This window comes from Dipodomys ordii, unplaced genomic scaffold (assembly GCF_000151885.1).
Source record: "Dipodomys ordii isolate 6190 unplaced genomic scaffold, Dord_2.0 Scaffold24, whole genome shotgun sequence".
NCBI classification, from domain to species: Eukaryota; Metazoa; Chordata; class Mammalia; order Rodentia; family Heteromyidae; genus Dipodomys; species Dipodomys ordii.
This window is the reverse complement of record NW_012267240.1, coordinates 13,845,425-13,860,639: the sequence shown is the minus strand read 5'-3', so window position 1 is coordinate 13,860,639 and position 15,215 is coordinate 13,845,425. Positions and strand designations below refer to the sequence as shown.

Sequence of the window (15,215 nt, the reverse complement as noted above, 5' to 3'; positions counted from 1 at the left end):
ATGATGAGGAAAAAGAACTAGAATGTGAGGACATGGAGGAAAAGCAGTTTTCAAGGCAGCTATAATAGTTGCAGGAGATATATATAATTGCCAGTATTCTGTCAGAGTATTGGGGTACATTTCTTGGTGACACTGAATTTCATAGTGAATTTGAGCCATCAAGTTTAAGCTTCTGTTACTTAAGAAAACATGTGTTCAGGCCGGGGAAAGCTTTCTATTAGTGACTGCAAGACTTAAAATTTCTACATTTTCTATGTAAGTTTGTATATACCTTTTTGTCTTCCAAAGAAAGTGACAAGCCATAACATCACTAGTTGTTTTTTAGTTCACAGGAATTTTATGACTTTTTGTCTTCGCATCTTTATTTTTCTCCCATTTGCACTGGATCTTACCTACAATGTATGTTACATACATATTTATAGAATAAATAATGTGTAAATAACATGTGTTAACAGTGAATATATACTTCACTTCTCTTTGAAGAGAGAGTTTTAACATCTCGCAGTTACTGCCAGCTTACCTTGTTTCACTTTTTTTTTATTGGTCGGTCATGGGCCTGAACCCTGGGCCTGGGTGCTGTTCCTCAGCTCTTAGCTCAAGGCTAGTGCTCTACCACTTGAGCCACAGCCCCACTTTTGGCTTTTTCTGCTTATGTGGTGCTGAGGAATCAAACCCAGGATCTCATGCATGCAAGGCAAGCACTCTACCACTGAGCCAACTTCATAGCCCCTTGTATCACTTTTGTAGCACAGATTTCAGTCACGTTCTTTTTTGCTATTCCTAAAAACATGTGATGATTTATTTCAATGGCATTGTATAGTATTCTTTTTAATAACTTGGGCAGGTTGTATTGTTCTTTGGGTATTGCAGTTTTATTTTGTTTTAGTGTACCAGGTGTTAGAAAGATTAAAATGGTTTTGGACTGTTCTTCAAGACAATTTAAGATGTCATGCATTAATGTGAGTCATGTCTGTCTCAATTTTTTTCCATTGTATGGCAGAGCAACTTTATTATGAGCTTTCTAGTATTTTGTGTCACTGGGCAATGAAAAGAGAAACAGAAGGATCGAAGATCATGTAATTTAATTGTGATTTTCAAACTTGAAAAATGGTTGCTATATGATCCACATTTAATCTGTCATATAGAAACATTTTTTCTACTTAGTTGTCTTGGAGTTATAGTTTGATACTGTGAAAATGTCATATATATATATATATATATATACATATATATATGTGTATATATATATATATATATATGAAAGCAATATTTTTACAGTCCACACATATAATATTAGAAGCTGTGTGGAAGAGGGCTCCAAACTGCATTGTCAGCTGTATTCTCTTATGAGTAAGAGCCAATGCAGTGCTGTCTCAGCTTCCTATTTGTTAATAACTTACAGTGTAAAACAGAAAAGTGTCTGTAAGCAGATGTCTCTTTTCCCTTGTGGGAAAATGAACCTGCTGAAGTTTTTTTGTTTGTAGAATTTGGTTTATGGTACTTTGAATGGAATGAACATATGTTGGAAATCCAAGTGTTCCTATTTTATGTAAAGGCACACAACACAAAATTCAGTGTTGGTTAAGACTTATTTTCAGAATAAAATCACAAGCCAGACCCCACTGGTTTGCTAAGAGAACAAGATGGATTGACAGTCAAATCCAGGCATTGCTATTTGTTAAGTTTGCTCTTCTAGTTTCTCATTTGATCTTTCTAAAACACCCTTCTTAAAAAATGGGCTTATCATATATATTTGTTTTGGAGAGTCATTGGGGAATAATATATTCCATCAACATTGAATAGTTTATTTCCCTTTTGTTCTGGTTTGCCATCTGTCTTTCACTTTGGATTCTTAGTATTTTTATGATTTCTGAATGATCTTACTGCTGGAAGGATGAAAAATACAAATTCTTTAGAAACCATATGTGCCTTTTAGTATTATTTGGAGAAGTTGCCATTTTAATAGTTCTATTTACTAAATGATATTTTTTCTTGCTTTTTGGATTTTGTCGTTGGGGTCTTTTTTCAAGATAGGCTCTTACTTATTGTTTAGCGAACATGACCCTTGAGGTTGAGGTTCTCCTACCTCCAATTTCTTTCATTTATTTATTTATTTGGGTCTGGTCGTGGGGCCTGAACTTTGGACCTGGGCGCTGTCCCTCAGCTCTTCAGCTCAAGGCTAGCACTCTACCACCTGAGCCACAGCGCCACTTCTGGCTTTTTTTCTTTTTCCTTATTTAGTGCTGAGAAATCGAACCTAGGGCCTCATGCATGCAAGGCAAGAGCTCTACCACTGAGCCACCTTCCCAGCCCCCCTACCTCTACTTTCTGAAAGCTGGAATTAAAAGTGTATTATCATACCTAACAGTGTTAAAGATCGCTTTTGGTGAGCATAAAAAAGTGCTCTGTCCAATGACAACTTTTTCTTTTCATAGATGAATGTAACTAGAAAACACAGGCTTAAATTGCTGGTAAGTTAAGATCTATACCAAGGCCATATACAAAGTTCTTCACTGGCCTGGATGTTGTTACGTTGGCAGAGTGCTGGAGCACATATAGCTGACTTTGAAACTTAGTATGTTGAAGAAGAGTGCTTTTTTTTTTCTTCAAGTGAGATTTTTCTTTTAAGAAGATTGTTAATTTAGAAAGAGGATTTGTTCAAAGTTGCAGAATTCATTTATGCTATTGTTAAATTTCACTTTTTCTAGCAATTTACTGAGCTCTTTAGAGGGTGATTTATATTTGTTTTTGAAACGTAACTACTTTAATGAAGTCTCTTATAGAAAGCATGAAGTGTTTATAAGAGAGAATTAAGAAATCTTTATGGAATTTTATAATGTTTTGCTATTGTTTCTCAAATCTGCATTCCAGTCATTTCTTAAATTGAATCTTAGCTTGATGGGAAGAAGAGATCAATTCTAAATTTTACCTTATTACTTAAAACTTTAAATACATTCAGGATATATTATTTCAAACGTATTTTACAGTTAAAACAGAGAAGAAGACAGTACAATTTAGTGATGAAGTTCAGATAGAGACAATAGAACCAGAGCCAGAGCCAGCCTTTATTGATGAAGTAAGTAATTTTCTTGGTAATGTATTTTATACTTTGTACTAAAGTTGGAATGCTTGTTTTCTTTTAAAATAGTTGATGGCAAGTATACTTCATATTTTCTTATTATAAAAAGTCAATATAGACAAAGCAGAGATAATTGTTGAAACTTTCTCTCTTAATTGTGCTTTTGCCCTATGAAGACCTCATTATTTTAAATTCTCATTTAGGGGACTGAGCATGCTCCAATAAGATGGAATCATTAGGATTTTTCTGCTCAGGTTGGAGTTCAACCATGATCCTCCCTGTCTCAGGCTATTAAGTAGCTACTCTTACAAGCATGAGCCTTCAGCACATGACAATTTTATACATTATTTTAATTGTAAGGAAACTTAAGAGTTAGACTTGAAAGTGTATTGCCTAAGGGTAAAAATTTTGGAAGTACAGTGAGATCAAGAAGAGAGAGGAATAATTTGAAATTCTGGGCAGACTTTGTTTTTGTTTTTGATTTGGGGCTAGAGATAAAACCCAGGGCCTTTCACATGCCAAGCAAGTGCTCTACCAAACTTCATCTCTGGCCTATGTTTTACAAAATGGTAATGTTGATTACAAATTTCTTTGGTATTTGAAATCTTCTGAGTATATTTAAAAGAATGAAGTTTTTGTTTTACAATGTCATTCCATAATGTCCTAGGAAAAATATATATCCTCTGTAACATTTTTTTTTGGGGGGGGTCAGGTCATGGGGCCTGAACTCTGGGCCTGGGCGCTGTCCCTCAGCTCTTCAGTTCAAAGCTAGCATTCTACCACTTGAGCCACAGCGCCACTTCGGGTTTTTTCTTTTTTGCTTATGTGGTGCTGAGGAATCGAACCCAGGGCCTCATGCATGCAAGGCAAGCGCTCTACCACTGAGCCACCTTCCCAGCCCCCTCTGTAACATTTTAAACAGGAAAAAATCATCTTTAAGATATGTAAAAGAATCTGTAAGTTTTGACATTATTTTGGAAAGACAGAAGCAAACAATTTTCAAAGTTCTGTTCGAGAAAAACATTGTAGAAGACTGTTTAGAGCCAAGGAATCAGCTAAGTCAAGAAAAAGCTGTATTTGGTGAAATTGCATTACAGAGAGTCTGAATATAGTCAGACTAGTGGTCTGTATAGAAACCCCATTTCTTTGATAGTAAGTCATATTAACCAGTGTATAGTACTTTTAAACAAGAAAAAAAAAGATTTACATGTTAATTGACTCACTTTACCTTTCTGGGATACAGGGCTATAGCCTGATATGTGCTATCTTTATTTTAGACTTCTTTTTCCTCTTGATTTTCTGGTTTATTTTCTCATATTTTGAGGTTTGGACCTAGTATAAGGTAAGCAACATACTACCACTGAGTTACATCTCCAGCTTCTTTTTTACACTTTAATCTTAAAAGGAAAATTGTGACTTTTACATTGAAAAATAGTATTCATATCAAAGTATATAATTTATTTGACTTGAGAAGAGTTTTTAATACATTGGGTCACCTTCACTCAGAAGATTAGTTCATTACAACTGTGTTCCTTTCTTCCTTTTTTTTTTTTTTTGTCAGTCATGGGGCTTGAACTCTGTGCCTGGGCTTTGTGCCTCAGCTCTTCAGCTCAAGGCGAGTGCTCTACCACTTGAGCCACAACACCACTTCTGGTTTTCAGGTGGTTTATTGGAGATAAGAATCTCACGAACTTTCCTGCCTGGGCTGGCTTTGAACCACAATCCTCAGATCTCAGCCTCCTGAGTAGCTAGGATTACAGGCGTGAGCCACCAGTGCCCGGCTTAACTGTGTTCCTTTCTAGAACAGAGTTTTTATTTTAAATAGCTGCTTTAGGGTTAGTGGTCTTTAAATTACTTGGCCCTGTGTACTTGTGAATAGTAGTAGTATAACTTCATAAGAACTGTTCATGAAATATGGTTTGTAATAAACTGTTTTTGGTAGATTAGAAATACCTATGTACTTACATAATATATATAGATGTATTTGTGTAATGATGATTTATTTGTTCCATTGGTTCATAACAGCAGCATGTTTCAAAATAGAAGTGTGCCATTGGCTTAAGATACTGTCCAGTCTTTCCTTCACAGGAGAATGGAAACTACAGTTTCCTCTTTATGACAAACTAGAACACTGGTAGAAAGAAGATGGAGTAAATCTTTAGAGCTCCATTTATGAGAGTAGAAGCTGTAATGGAGCTGAGTTTGGCCTTACTGAATCAGCTGCTGTATTCATTGTGGACAAGAAATAATGACTGAGTTGTTAGTCATAGCAAGCCATCTTGAGAAGGACACCACCCCTGTCACATGGCTAAGTTAACAGCTGCTCCAAAGTGAAAGGTCACGTTTTAACGTGGTAGTCCTATTTCTTCTAATTTGAGAGAAGATCTGTTAGCAGTTTTAAAATATGTAAGAATACAAAAAGTGCTGACACAGAAAGAAAATTACTACCCATAACTGAATTACAAGTCTTTAATTCATTATCTAGGCTGGGAGGTGAGAACAAAATATTTCACAGATTGGTTGCATTTTTTCACTATTAAATTCCTGTAGGATAAGATGGATCAGCTGCTACAGATGTTGCAGAGTACAGACCCCAGTGATAATCAGCCAGACCTCCCAGAGCTCCTTCATCTGGAAGGTAAGCCTGGTTTTCTGTTTGCCTTGGAAACAAAGAATAATTAGAGGTAGAGGTAATATCTAGTGTTCTGTATTTCAGAGTGGTTTTGGACAAGTGATCTTTAAAATGTATTGTTTCTTCTTAGACATACCATTTAAACCTTAAGTAGGGTTTGTACGCATTTAACATCATAGTCTTTTAATTAAGCTGTCACCATCATACTTTTAAGAAAACCAATTTTGGTTTATGGTATGTGAAATTACTATAATTTTTATTATTCCAAATTAAACTTTTATTCCTCTATGAATATCAAAAGTTCACTTTCTTTTGTTGTGTTTTTTCCTTGTTTCTTCAAATACTGTCATCTTAGCAATGTGTCATCAGATGGGACCACTCATTGATGAGAAGCTGGAAGATATTGATAGGTAAGAGAATCCTGGACTGTATTTGCATCGTACATCTTTGCTGAGACTGTCTCTGTAAGTTGCAGGGTGGGCTTTGTCTGCCTTTTCACAGAGATAAAGGAACCATTCCTTAGTCACTTGTTTTCAACTTGATATAAAAATTGGACTTACTTATCCTTATGTAAAAGTGAAGATGTAATTGATCTTCCCTGTCTTACTAATCTTTTTAAAAATAAGAGTTGGCTAGTATAATAATGCTTCCTAAAGTGGTGTTGCCAGAGCCCACAGGTAAGCCATCTGTTAATAACAGCAAGCCTAGATACTTTAAGGTTTAGACAAGTAGAGTAAACCAGAACTTCCTCAGCTTAGTACCTAACCTTAAGTAATTCTGATTGCTTTAAGACCAGAACCCAAGATTTTTTGTCACAAGATAAATTCTTAATTATGTCTGCTGGTATTCTCACTATTTTGATGTATTCTTACTTAAAACGTATTATTTAAGCAACAAATTATGTTTCAACTTATTGCATAATTTTTCAGAAAACATTCAGAACTCTCAGAACTTAATGTTAAAGTGATGGAGGCACTCTCATTATATACGAAGTTAATGAACGAAGATCCAATGTATTCCATGTATGCGAAACTGCAGAATCAGCAGTATTATATGCAGCCAGGTGTTTCTAGTTCTCAGGTATGCCATAAGCTCAAGTTCTGTGTTTTAAAATTTTCTTAATACATTTGAGATCATTTGTAATCTAGTTTTGCAAAATATGAAACTTTCTTTCCTTTTTGTGTATATGTTGGTCCTAGAGCTTGAACTCAGATCCTGGGCACTGTCCCTGCTTAAGCCTAGAGCTCTACCATTTGAGTTATAGCTTCACTTCCGTTTTTTAGTTGGCTAATTGGAGATATGAGTCTCAACAGACTTTTCTGCCTGGGCTGGCTTCAAATCTCAATCATCAGATCTCAGTCTCCTGAGTAGCAAGGATTATACTTCAGAGCTGCTAGCACTCAGCTATAATGCTTTAAAGCAAGCTTTTTTTTTTTTTTTTTTGAGATAATGTCTCATTACTTTGCTCAAACTGGCCTTGAACTTGTGACCCTCCTGTCTCAGTCTCCAGAATGCTGCATTTATACATGTACTTCCACCATACCTGGCTAAAATATGAACCTTTCTAATTGTAATGACTAAAATGAAAATAAAGCTTAGTAGAAATTTTCTTTTAGTCAAGAAATATGTTCTAACATGGTAAATGTACTAATGGTTTTTATTGCTTTAGTGCAAGGACAGGCAGCAGAATTCCCTATCAAGGTTCTTCCTTTCCTTATGGTGATAGGTGATACTTGGGCCTTGTATTACCCTTGTTTTATTGAATCAGAATCTCTCCAGTTGAGGCTTTTGTTTTAAATATTTTAAAGCTTGATATTTAATTACCTGAGTAGTAACTTCAGTGTCATTTATGTTGAATTTCTTGTTAGTACTAAATTCTTCTGAGTATAGTTTTTGTCTTACAGGGACTGATTATATGAAATGTTTTTAACACACGAAATAGTGTGAGAGGAAACATAGATTGGTGGATGTGTTTATTACGTGGATTATGGTGATGTTTCAAGGGTATATTTATCTCCAGATCATTAAGTTGGATTCACTAAATATGTACAGCTTTTGGTATATCTGTCATATCTTAATAAAATATTTGGTAGAAAGTGTCCAAATTAAAACATACCATTTCAATGATTGGAAAACTATTTTAAACATCTAACAAATATCTACTTATCCTGAAAAAGAAAGTTTAAATGCAGTGGGGAAAACTATTGCAAAGCTATTATTAAAACCAACAAAGCAAAGATTTCTTTGAGTTTTTTTTTTGTTTGTTTTGTTTTTTGGTTGGTCATAGAGCTTGAACTCTGGGCCTGGCCACTGTCCCTGAGGTCTACCACTTGAGCCACAGCATCACTTCCGGTTTTCTGTGGTTTATTGGAGATAAGAGTCTCATGGGCTTTCCTGCCCAAGCTGGCTTTGAACCATGATCTTTAGATTTCAGCCTCTTGGATAGCTAGGATTACAGGTGTGAGCCACTGGCTCACCCAGCTCTATGAAATTTTTAATAGCTGCCTTAGTGGATATCCCCTCCTCCCTTTCACATTAGTATGCATTCATTCGTTGAAGATGTGGTTCAGTAGTAGAGCAGTTGCCTAGCATATATAAGGCCTTTGGTTCAATTCTTAGCACCATGAAAACAAAACATTAGAGTGTTTATATTATAATACAAAGTACTCTTGACTTCAAACAACTGTTTAAGAGGCCCTTTTCCTATGTCCTGGGTATAACAAGAGCAATTAACCAGATACTGTTCTGTTCATAGAATGTTCACAGTGTTTGCTCAGATTAATTTTTTACATGGCCTCTTTCACCTGAAATGAGTGGCCAGCACTTAGTAGGTAAGCAGCAAGGCCTGAGAATTCACATGAGGCTAGGTGACATCTGTCAGGAGTCTTCACAGCATTTTGAGTCAAACGAGCAAGTAACATTCGCATTCAGTTTACAATGAACAGTGAACTATAGTCATTAAGGCAGGCAGGCAGGCATAGCTATATTTATAATGAAGACTTTTTGGATTCTGAGAGCTAATATCATTCATGTGGCTTAACTGAAATTCATGATTGTGGCCCTCATCTCTTGGTCACATGTTACCATAATCTTACCACATAGGCAATAGCTCTCATTTCAAACATTTAAAATATATGCTATCGAAAATAAAAACATGTTGAATGAAGACTTTGGGTGTTTAATACCTTAGTCTCTTTTTTCAAAAATTACAACTTTTAGAAATAGGAATAGGCAATCAGATCTAGGCTGCTGCCGATTCTTGAGAAACTTCTATGGAACACAGCAACTCTTAATTTGGTTCTTCGTCATCCAGCTGCATTCTACCTCTGCAAAATTGAGCTGTTTTGACAGATCATGTGGCTCACAAAGCCTAAAGTATTCACTTCGTGGCCTTTTAACAGGAAAGTTTGTTGGCCCCTGCTTGAGAAAATTAGTTTACTTTACATTCATTAAATTGCAATTTAGAAAATGTGAATTATAAATTCAGTCATGACTATAAATCAGTGAACACAAATACATTTCCCTAAATGTCACTTTAAAATAAATCAGTGTGGGGGCTGGGAAGGTGGCTCAGTGGTAGAGTGCTTGCCTTGCATGCCTGAGGCCCTGGGTTCGATTCCTCAGCACCACATAAGCAAAAAGAAAAAAGCTGGAAGTGGCACTGTTGCTCAAGTGGTAGAGCACTAGCCTTAATCTGAAGAGCTGAGGGACAGCGCCCAGGTCCAGAGTTCAGGTCCCAGGACCAGACCTCCCCCCCCAAAAAAAAAAATCAGTGTAAAAAACATTAAAAGATTATACTAGCATGAAGTTTCAAGGTAAAATTTTTATGCTTCTGTGGGCAAGATAAGCATACACTAGCCAATGTTTTAGGTTCAGAAACAGTCTACTGGAAGTATTTTACAAAATGCCTCTTGACAGATAACTTGTAAGGTTCCAAAGGAATAATTTGTATTCATGTTGTAAATGCCTCTGCAGAGAAAGCTTGAAATGCACATTGAAGTTTTATAACTTGGGTTTGTTTCTGCATTAATGGTTACAGGTATATACAGGGACGCCTACCAGTGGTGCTTACCTGGTGGCAGGGAGTGCACAGATGAGCCATCTCCAGAGCTACAGTCTTCCCCCAGAGCAGCTATCTTCTCTCAGCCAAGGAGCCGGTCCACCATCTGCAAGTCCTGCACTTCCTAGTCAACAGACCCAGGCTTCTTACCCCACGTAATTTGATTATTAATGCTTACTTATGGTTAATGATGTAAACATTCTTAATTGCCTGCAATGCTCCATAAACAAAGATGTGGATAGGAAAAATTGATGATTGATCCATATACCACTGCCACCAGACACCATTGTGGCATTCACATAAGACCTCCTGTGGTAGTACAGTGCTAGCTACAAGCCAGTTCTCCTAGCCACTGAACTGTAGTTATAGCTTTGTATATTTACTGCAGTGCAGCATGGTAGTTTATTACTAATACAAATACTAGTACAAGTTTTAAGTTTATATCTTACTCTACAGCACATTTGGAATGACAGTGGTGGTATATATAGCACAGTGTTAGGCACACACAGGACATCCCACAAATGTTACCTCTTGCTGTAATCATTCTCACAGTAGACCAAGTTTATTTTCTCATCTTCCAGTTCCATCACCCAGTTTACAGTTTCATCCTTTAATACTTTCTTTTAGCTGTGCTATCCATTACCTCCCTACCACATCACCTAGCATGCAGTCATTTGCTTATCTCCTAAGTAAATTTTCCCCACTAATATTGAATCATATACTTTTTCACTTGGCCACAGCTGTTGTTTCTTAGTTTTCCATCTAACTGCTACTCTTCAGGTTCCCTTTTTTAGGGCTTCTTATTCTTTCTGACTTTAAGAAGTCTAGGATTCCCTGAATAGACTTGTTTTTTCTCCTCAGTTCCTCCCTAGAATTTCATGTAGCCCATGTGCTTATGACTCGCAAATGTTTTTTTTCTACTCACAACCTCCCTACTTGACTGGAGGTGAATAGCTGACTGACTATGCATTATCTTCTGTATTTCTATTTGATAGGTCCCAAGAAATCTTTGGTTTCTACTCTTCTGCTTCTTTACACTCCTATCCATAATCTGTTTTTTTCACTAAATAGCCACTTTGCCAGGTTGTTTTTTGTCGGTCATGGGTTTGAACTCTGGGCCTGGCGCTGTCCCTCAGCTCTTCAGCTTAAGGCTAGTGTTCTATCACTTGAGGTGCCACTTCCCGTTTTCTGCTGGTTAATTGGAAATAAGAATCTCACAGACTTTCTTGCCGGGGCTGGCTTTGAACTACGATCCTCAGATCTGAGCCTCCTGAGTAGCTAGGATACAGGTATGAGCCACGGGCGCCTGGCAGGTTTTTTTTTTTTTTTAACCAGTTATAAAAAGCCAATTTTCCTTGTCTACCCTATCCATTGTCAGATTTTGGTGACACTTCAATATTTGTCATCAATCTGACCCTTAAGTCCTGTCAGGCTCAGGATGTAGCTCTGTGCCCATTGTGCACAGTGCATTGGATTTGATCCCCTTCACCAAAAAAGAACAAAATCTTGTTCAGCACAGTATCTTTCCATCTTATTTACAGTTAAGCCAGAATCCTTACTGCTTTCAAGGCACTGTATTTTCTGAGCCCTGAAGGACTTCACCTACCACACTATGAACTAGCCATTCCCCAGATACATTTGGTCCTCCCTACCAGGCTGTTCTTCATAGCATTTATGACACATTGACATAAACTGGTTTATTGTTTGTCTCTTATTAGAATGTAATAGAGAAGTATTTTTCCTTGTCTTTTTTAGCATCCTGTGAGCCCAGTGAAGTGTTGGACACATTATAAATATTTAATAAAATTACCAAATGAATTTAAATGAATGAGTTCAATAAGTAGATTTCCTTATTTGTCTCAAAATGGCTCTATAATTGAATATTTACTTAATTATTTTTTTCCCTCCACAGCGCAATGGTCAGTTCTGTTCAAGGAAATGCATATACCAGCCAGGCTGCTATGTATAGTCCTCCTCCTGCTGCTGCCGCTGCCGCACCTGCTGATGTCACCATTTACCAGAATGCTGGAGCTAATATGTCCCAGGTGCCAAGTTACACACTCACAGCGCCTACCCTGCCTCCAGCAGGAGGCAGCCAGCAGCCAGCTCAGCCACAGCAGTCATATTCCCAGCAGGCTCTGCTATAGGACCTGGTGTTCTTCTTGGTAGCACATAGCTGCTAAATGCCACTGACAATGTTAGGAGATCCATTAATATCCTAAGATTTGCTCATCGTCAACTTAAAGGAATCTATCTTGATGGACAAGGTCAAATAGTCCAGAAGGTAGAACTCTTCAATTTGCACTGACTTCCTAGAGGTTCACCTGTCCCCTTCCCCAGAGGAATGAAACTAATTACAACATTTAATTCCTTTTGTAATACGAAGAATCAGAATCATTACAAGCTTATTGTCTTGTAAAATGACCTGGTCAACAAACTGTTGTGACAAAGGGTCTGTATATATTAATATGTAACTTCAGTAGTGGCCATTTGAATTGCAATGGTGATCATGTGAATATATTTAACACTGTGTTAAATTAATTTACATTGCTATTTTAATCATGAACAGTTACCACGTTTCCTAATGTGTGTAAATTTAAGATAAGTACACTATTAAACTACAGGAGAGCAAAGTGTGTATAGTATATTTACAGGAAGGTGTTGCTGACCCCAGTTTCAGTTTTGCAGTATTGGTTGTGAGCTACCCTCGTGCGTTAATGTGTGTGTTTCTGTAACCTCTGTATACAAGGAGCTATCAGTATGCCTGCTTAGCTAAACTGTGGGTGCAGTTAGAGCAGATGAGAATGTGCCCTCTTCAACTGTTAAATTTCGGCATGATGTTTCAGCTGTGTGGGACCACGAGACAAAATTAAATAGGATCACATTTTTATACCTAACTTCTAAAAAAATAATGTCATTTCGCTTTTTTCCTAGTTGGATAGTAAGTAGGTTTCTAGGCTGTTTCTGTGTTCATTGGTGGCAATGACACCAAAAACAGGCCGTAGATAGAAATGTTTGAACTGGAAAGAAAACACGAATTACACTACATTTTCAAAGTCTCTTGTAATTGTTTAGAACATAATCAGAATTTGATTCATCTGTCTTACCCCATTACTAGTCTTTTAAATGTCTTTAACACATTGTATTCTTTAATTCTTCATTAAAATGGATATAAGTGGATGCTTCAAAGTAATTTATATTCCTGGCTTCGTTTAACAGTTTATTTATTGCTGTCTTTCAAGCTGGAGTTTTCTTCAGTTTCTTTCTCTATCTCATTTAAATTTCTAATGGAATTATTTTTTTTTTCATTCAGGAGTATTTTTGAAGGAATACTTTTAATCCAGACAAGTGTTTTCCACTGACACTTTGATAGTAATTTTACTATTTCACTGGTGTAACTGTGCTACAATTTAACACTGTTAGTTAACTGAACATTTGTGTCAAATTCCATGTTTAATGAATTGATTTAACAAGTTCATTCTATCAGTGTCAGTTTGGTTTGTGTTTTCTAAGGCTGTTGTCATAAAGAAGCTTGTATGCATCTTTAGGTAGCTGACTCCATCTTAGGCAGATAATTATGGCTTATCTCCAGATTCAGATTGACAGCCCATCTTCAAGTCATGTCTCACTGTGCTGTTAGATTTTCCTTGGTTTAGAGTTTGCTGCCCTAAATAGTAGTTTTAAAATTTCACTTCAGGCTTTCTACCGTAAATATTTTTCCTAAGTTTTTTTTTTTTGTTTTGTTTTGTTTTGGCACTGGCCTTGAGGCTTGAACTTAGGTCCTGGGCACTGTCCCTGAGCTTTTTGCTCAAAACTAGCTAGCTAGCACTCTACTACTTGAGCCACAGGTCTACTTTTGGTGGTTAATTAGAAAGAAGCATCTCACAGGCTTTCCTTCCTGGGTTGGCCTCAAACACTGATCCTTAGATTTCAGCCTCCTGAATAGTTAGGATTGTAGATGTGAGCCACCAGCTCAATGGTAAGCATTATTGAAGTGATTATAGTCTTTTTCATTCGAATTTGAATATGGTGTTTTAACTGATATACTCTCCCAAGTCATATTTTATCTTTTCTTGCCTTACTATAAATTTCTATTTACAGCTCTATCCTTTTCCCATTTTAATTTTGATATTCTTTGTGCTGTAAAATCCCTTCAGTATTCAGTAATCAATTCAGTATTAAGTATACATTTTGCGCTATAAAAGTCAGACCAGAGGAATGAGGGAATTTCCCTCCTCCCCATATGAATATATATACATTTTTCATTACCTTTTAGATTATTAAGTTTATAAAGATTCAGATGGTGAGTGCTTGAAACTGATAATATCTTTGTGCCTTTCGCTTACTAAGAATGAAAATTACAGGTAGGTAACTTTTAAATGGAAAGAGTGGAGATATGAAGGGCCCAGTTAGACTCCCAAATAATTTTTGTTTTGAAACCTGTGTGTATATGTGTACGTGTATAGTATTTTCAAGAAATCTTTTATTAATTAGCTTATTGCAAAAGAGTACAATTATTTATAAAAATTAGCTAACTATAATGTAAACTTATTTTCCAAGTTTATTTCTTTTGTGACGTTTTAGATGTGTTACCATAAAAGTGATAACTAACTAGGAACAAAATTCAGTCTATTACTATGCAGCATAAATAGCCAATCAACTGCGGCTAATCGGATATGATTACATACCAGTAATACATACTTAATATCTCTGTGGTCCTTTTTCACTATTTCCTATCTCCTGCTCAATGAAGGACCTTCTTATGTGCCTAGAGATTCCCCTTCTTATTAACTACTTAAGGAAATTTTTGTCTTTACCTCAGCTTTTATACTTTAAATGCTTGTAATAGATCAGTCCTGCTCATTTCTGGTAGATTTGGCTTTTATATATGGCATATAACATTGAGCTTGAAAAATCTTCTTCTTTTTTTTTTTGGGTGGTTATGGGGCTTGAACTCTAGGCCTGGGCACTGTCCCCAAGCTCTTCAGCTCAAGGCTAGCACTCTACCACTTGAGCCACAGTGCCACTTCTGGCCTTTTCTGTTTATGTGGTGCTGAAGAATCGAACCCAGGGCCTCATGCATGTGAGGCAAGCACTCTACCACTGAGCTACCTTCCCAGCCCCTTTTGAAAAATCTTCAGTCCAAAGTTTCAGGTTTGTATAAGACAACTTAATGCCCTACAAAATAAAATCTGCAACTATAAAACTTGTAGCAATTACTTTACAAAACAAGTCTTTATCAGAATAATTGGTTAAATTGTCATCCTATTTACAATTAAAATCACTACTTTTTCTCAGCTGTTTCATTTACTACTAGTTGGACTGGTTAGGATAACTTTCTATTAGATTACTTTTAAAATACCAATCACAAAACCATAGTTTTAATTCATCACTCTTGTATCATTTTCTGATTACATCAGTCATTTGTTTGATTTTGGTTGATA

At 36.4% G+C, this 15,215-nt stretch overlaps 1 protein-coding gene across 1 annotated transcript in view; it reads left to right on the top strand.

The window, feature by feature from the left end:
* The window catches only part of Stam (signal transducing adaptor molecule (SH3 domain and ITAM motif) 1), a 42,690-nt gene extending 29,726 nt beyond the window's left edge, over positions 1 to 12,964 (top strand). Inside the window, exons 9-14 of the mRNA XM_013014753.1 lie at positions 2,988 to 3,076; positions 5,630 to 5,717; positions 6,067 to 6,121; positions 6,641 to 6,791; positions 9,751 to 9,926; positions 11,684 to 12,964. Of these exons, the coding sequence (XP_012870207.1) occupies positions 2,988 to 3,076; positions 5,630 to 5,717; positions 6,067 to 6,121; positions 6,641 to 6,791; positions 9,751 to 9,926; positions 11,684 to 11,918 (794 nt within the window). The 3' untranslated portion in view covers positions 11,919 to 12,964. The remainder of the gene's footprint in view (positions 1 to 2,987; positions 3,077 to 5,629; positions 5,718 to 6,066; positions 6,122 to 6,640; positions 6,792 to 9,750; positions 9,927 to 11,683) is intronic.
* Positions 12,965 to 15,215: the final 2,251 nt, after the last annotated feature.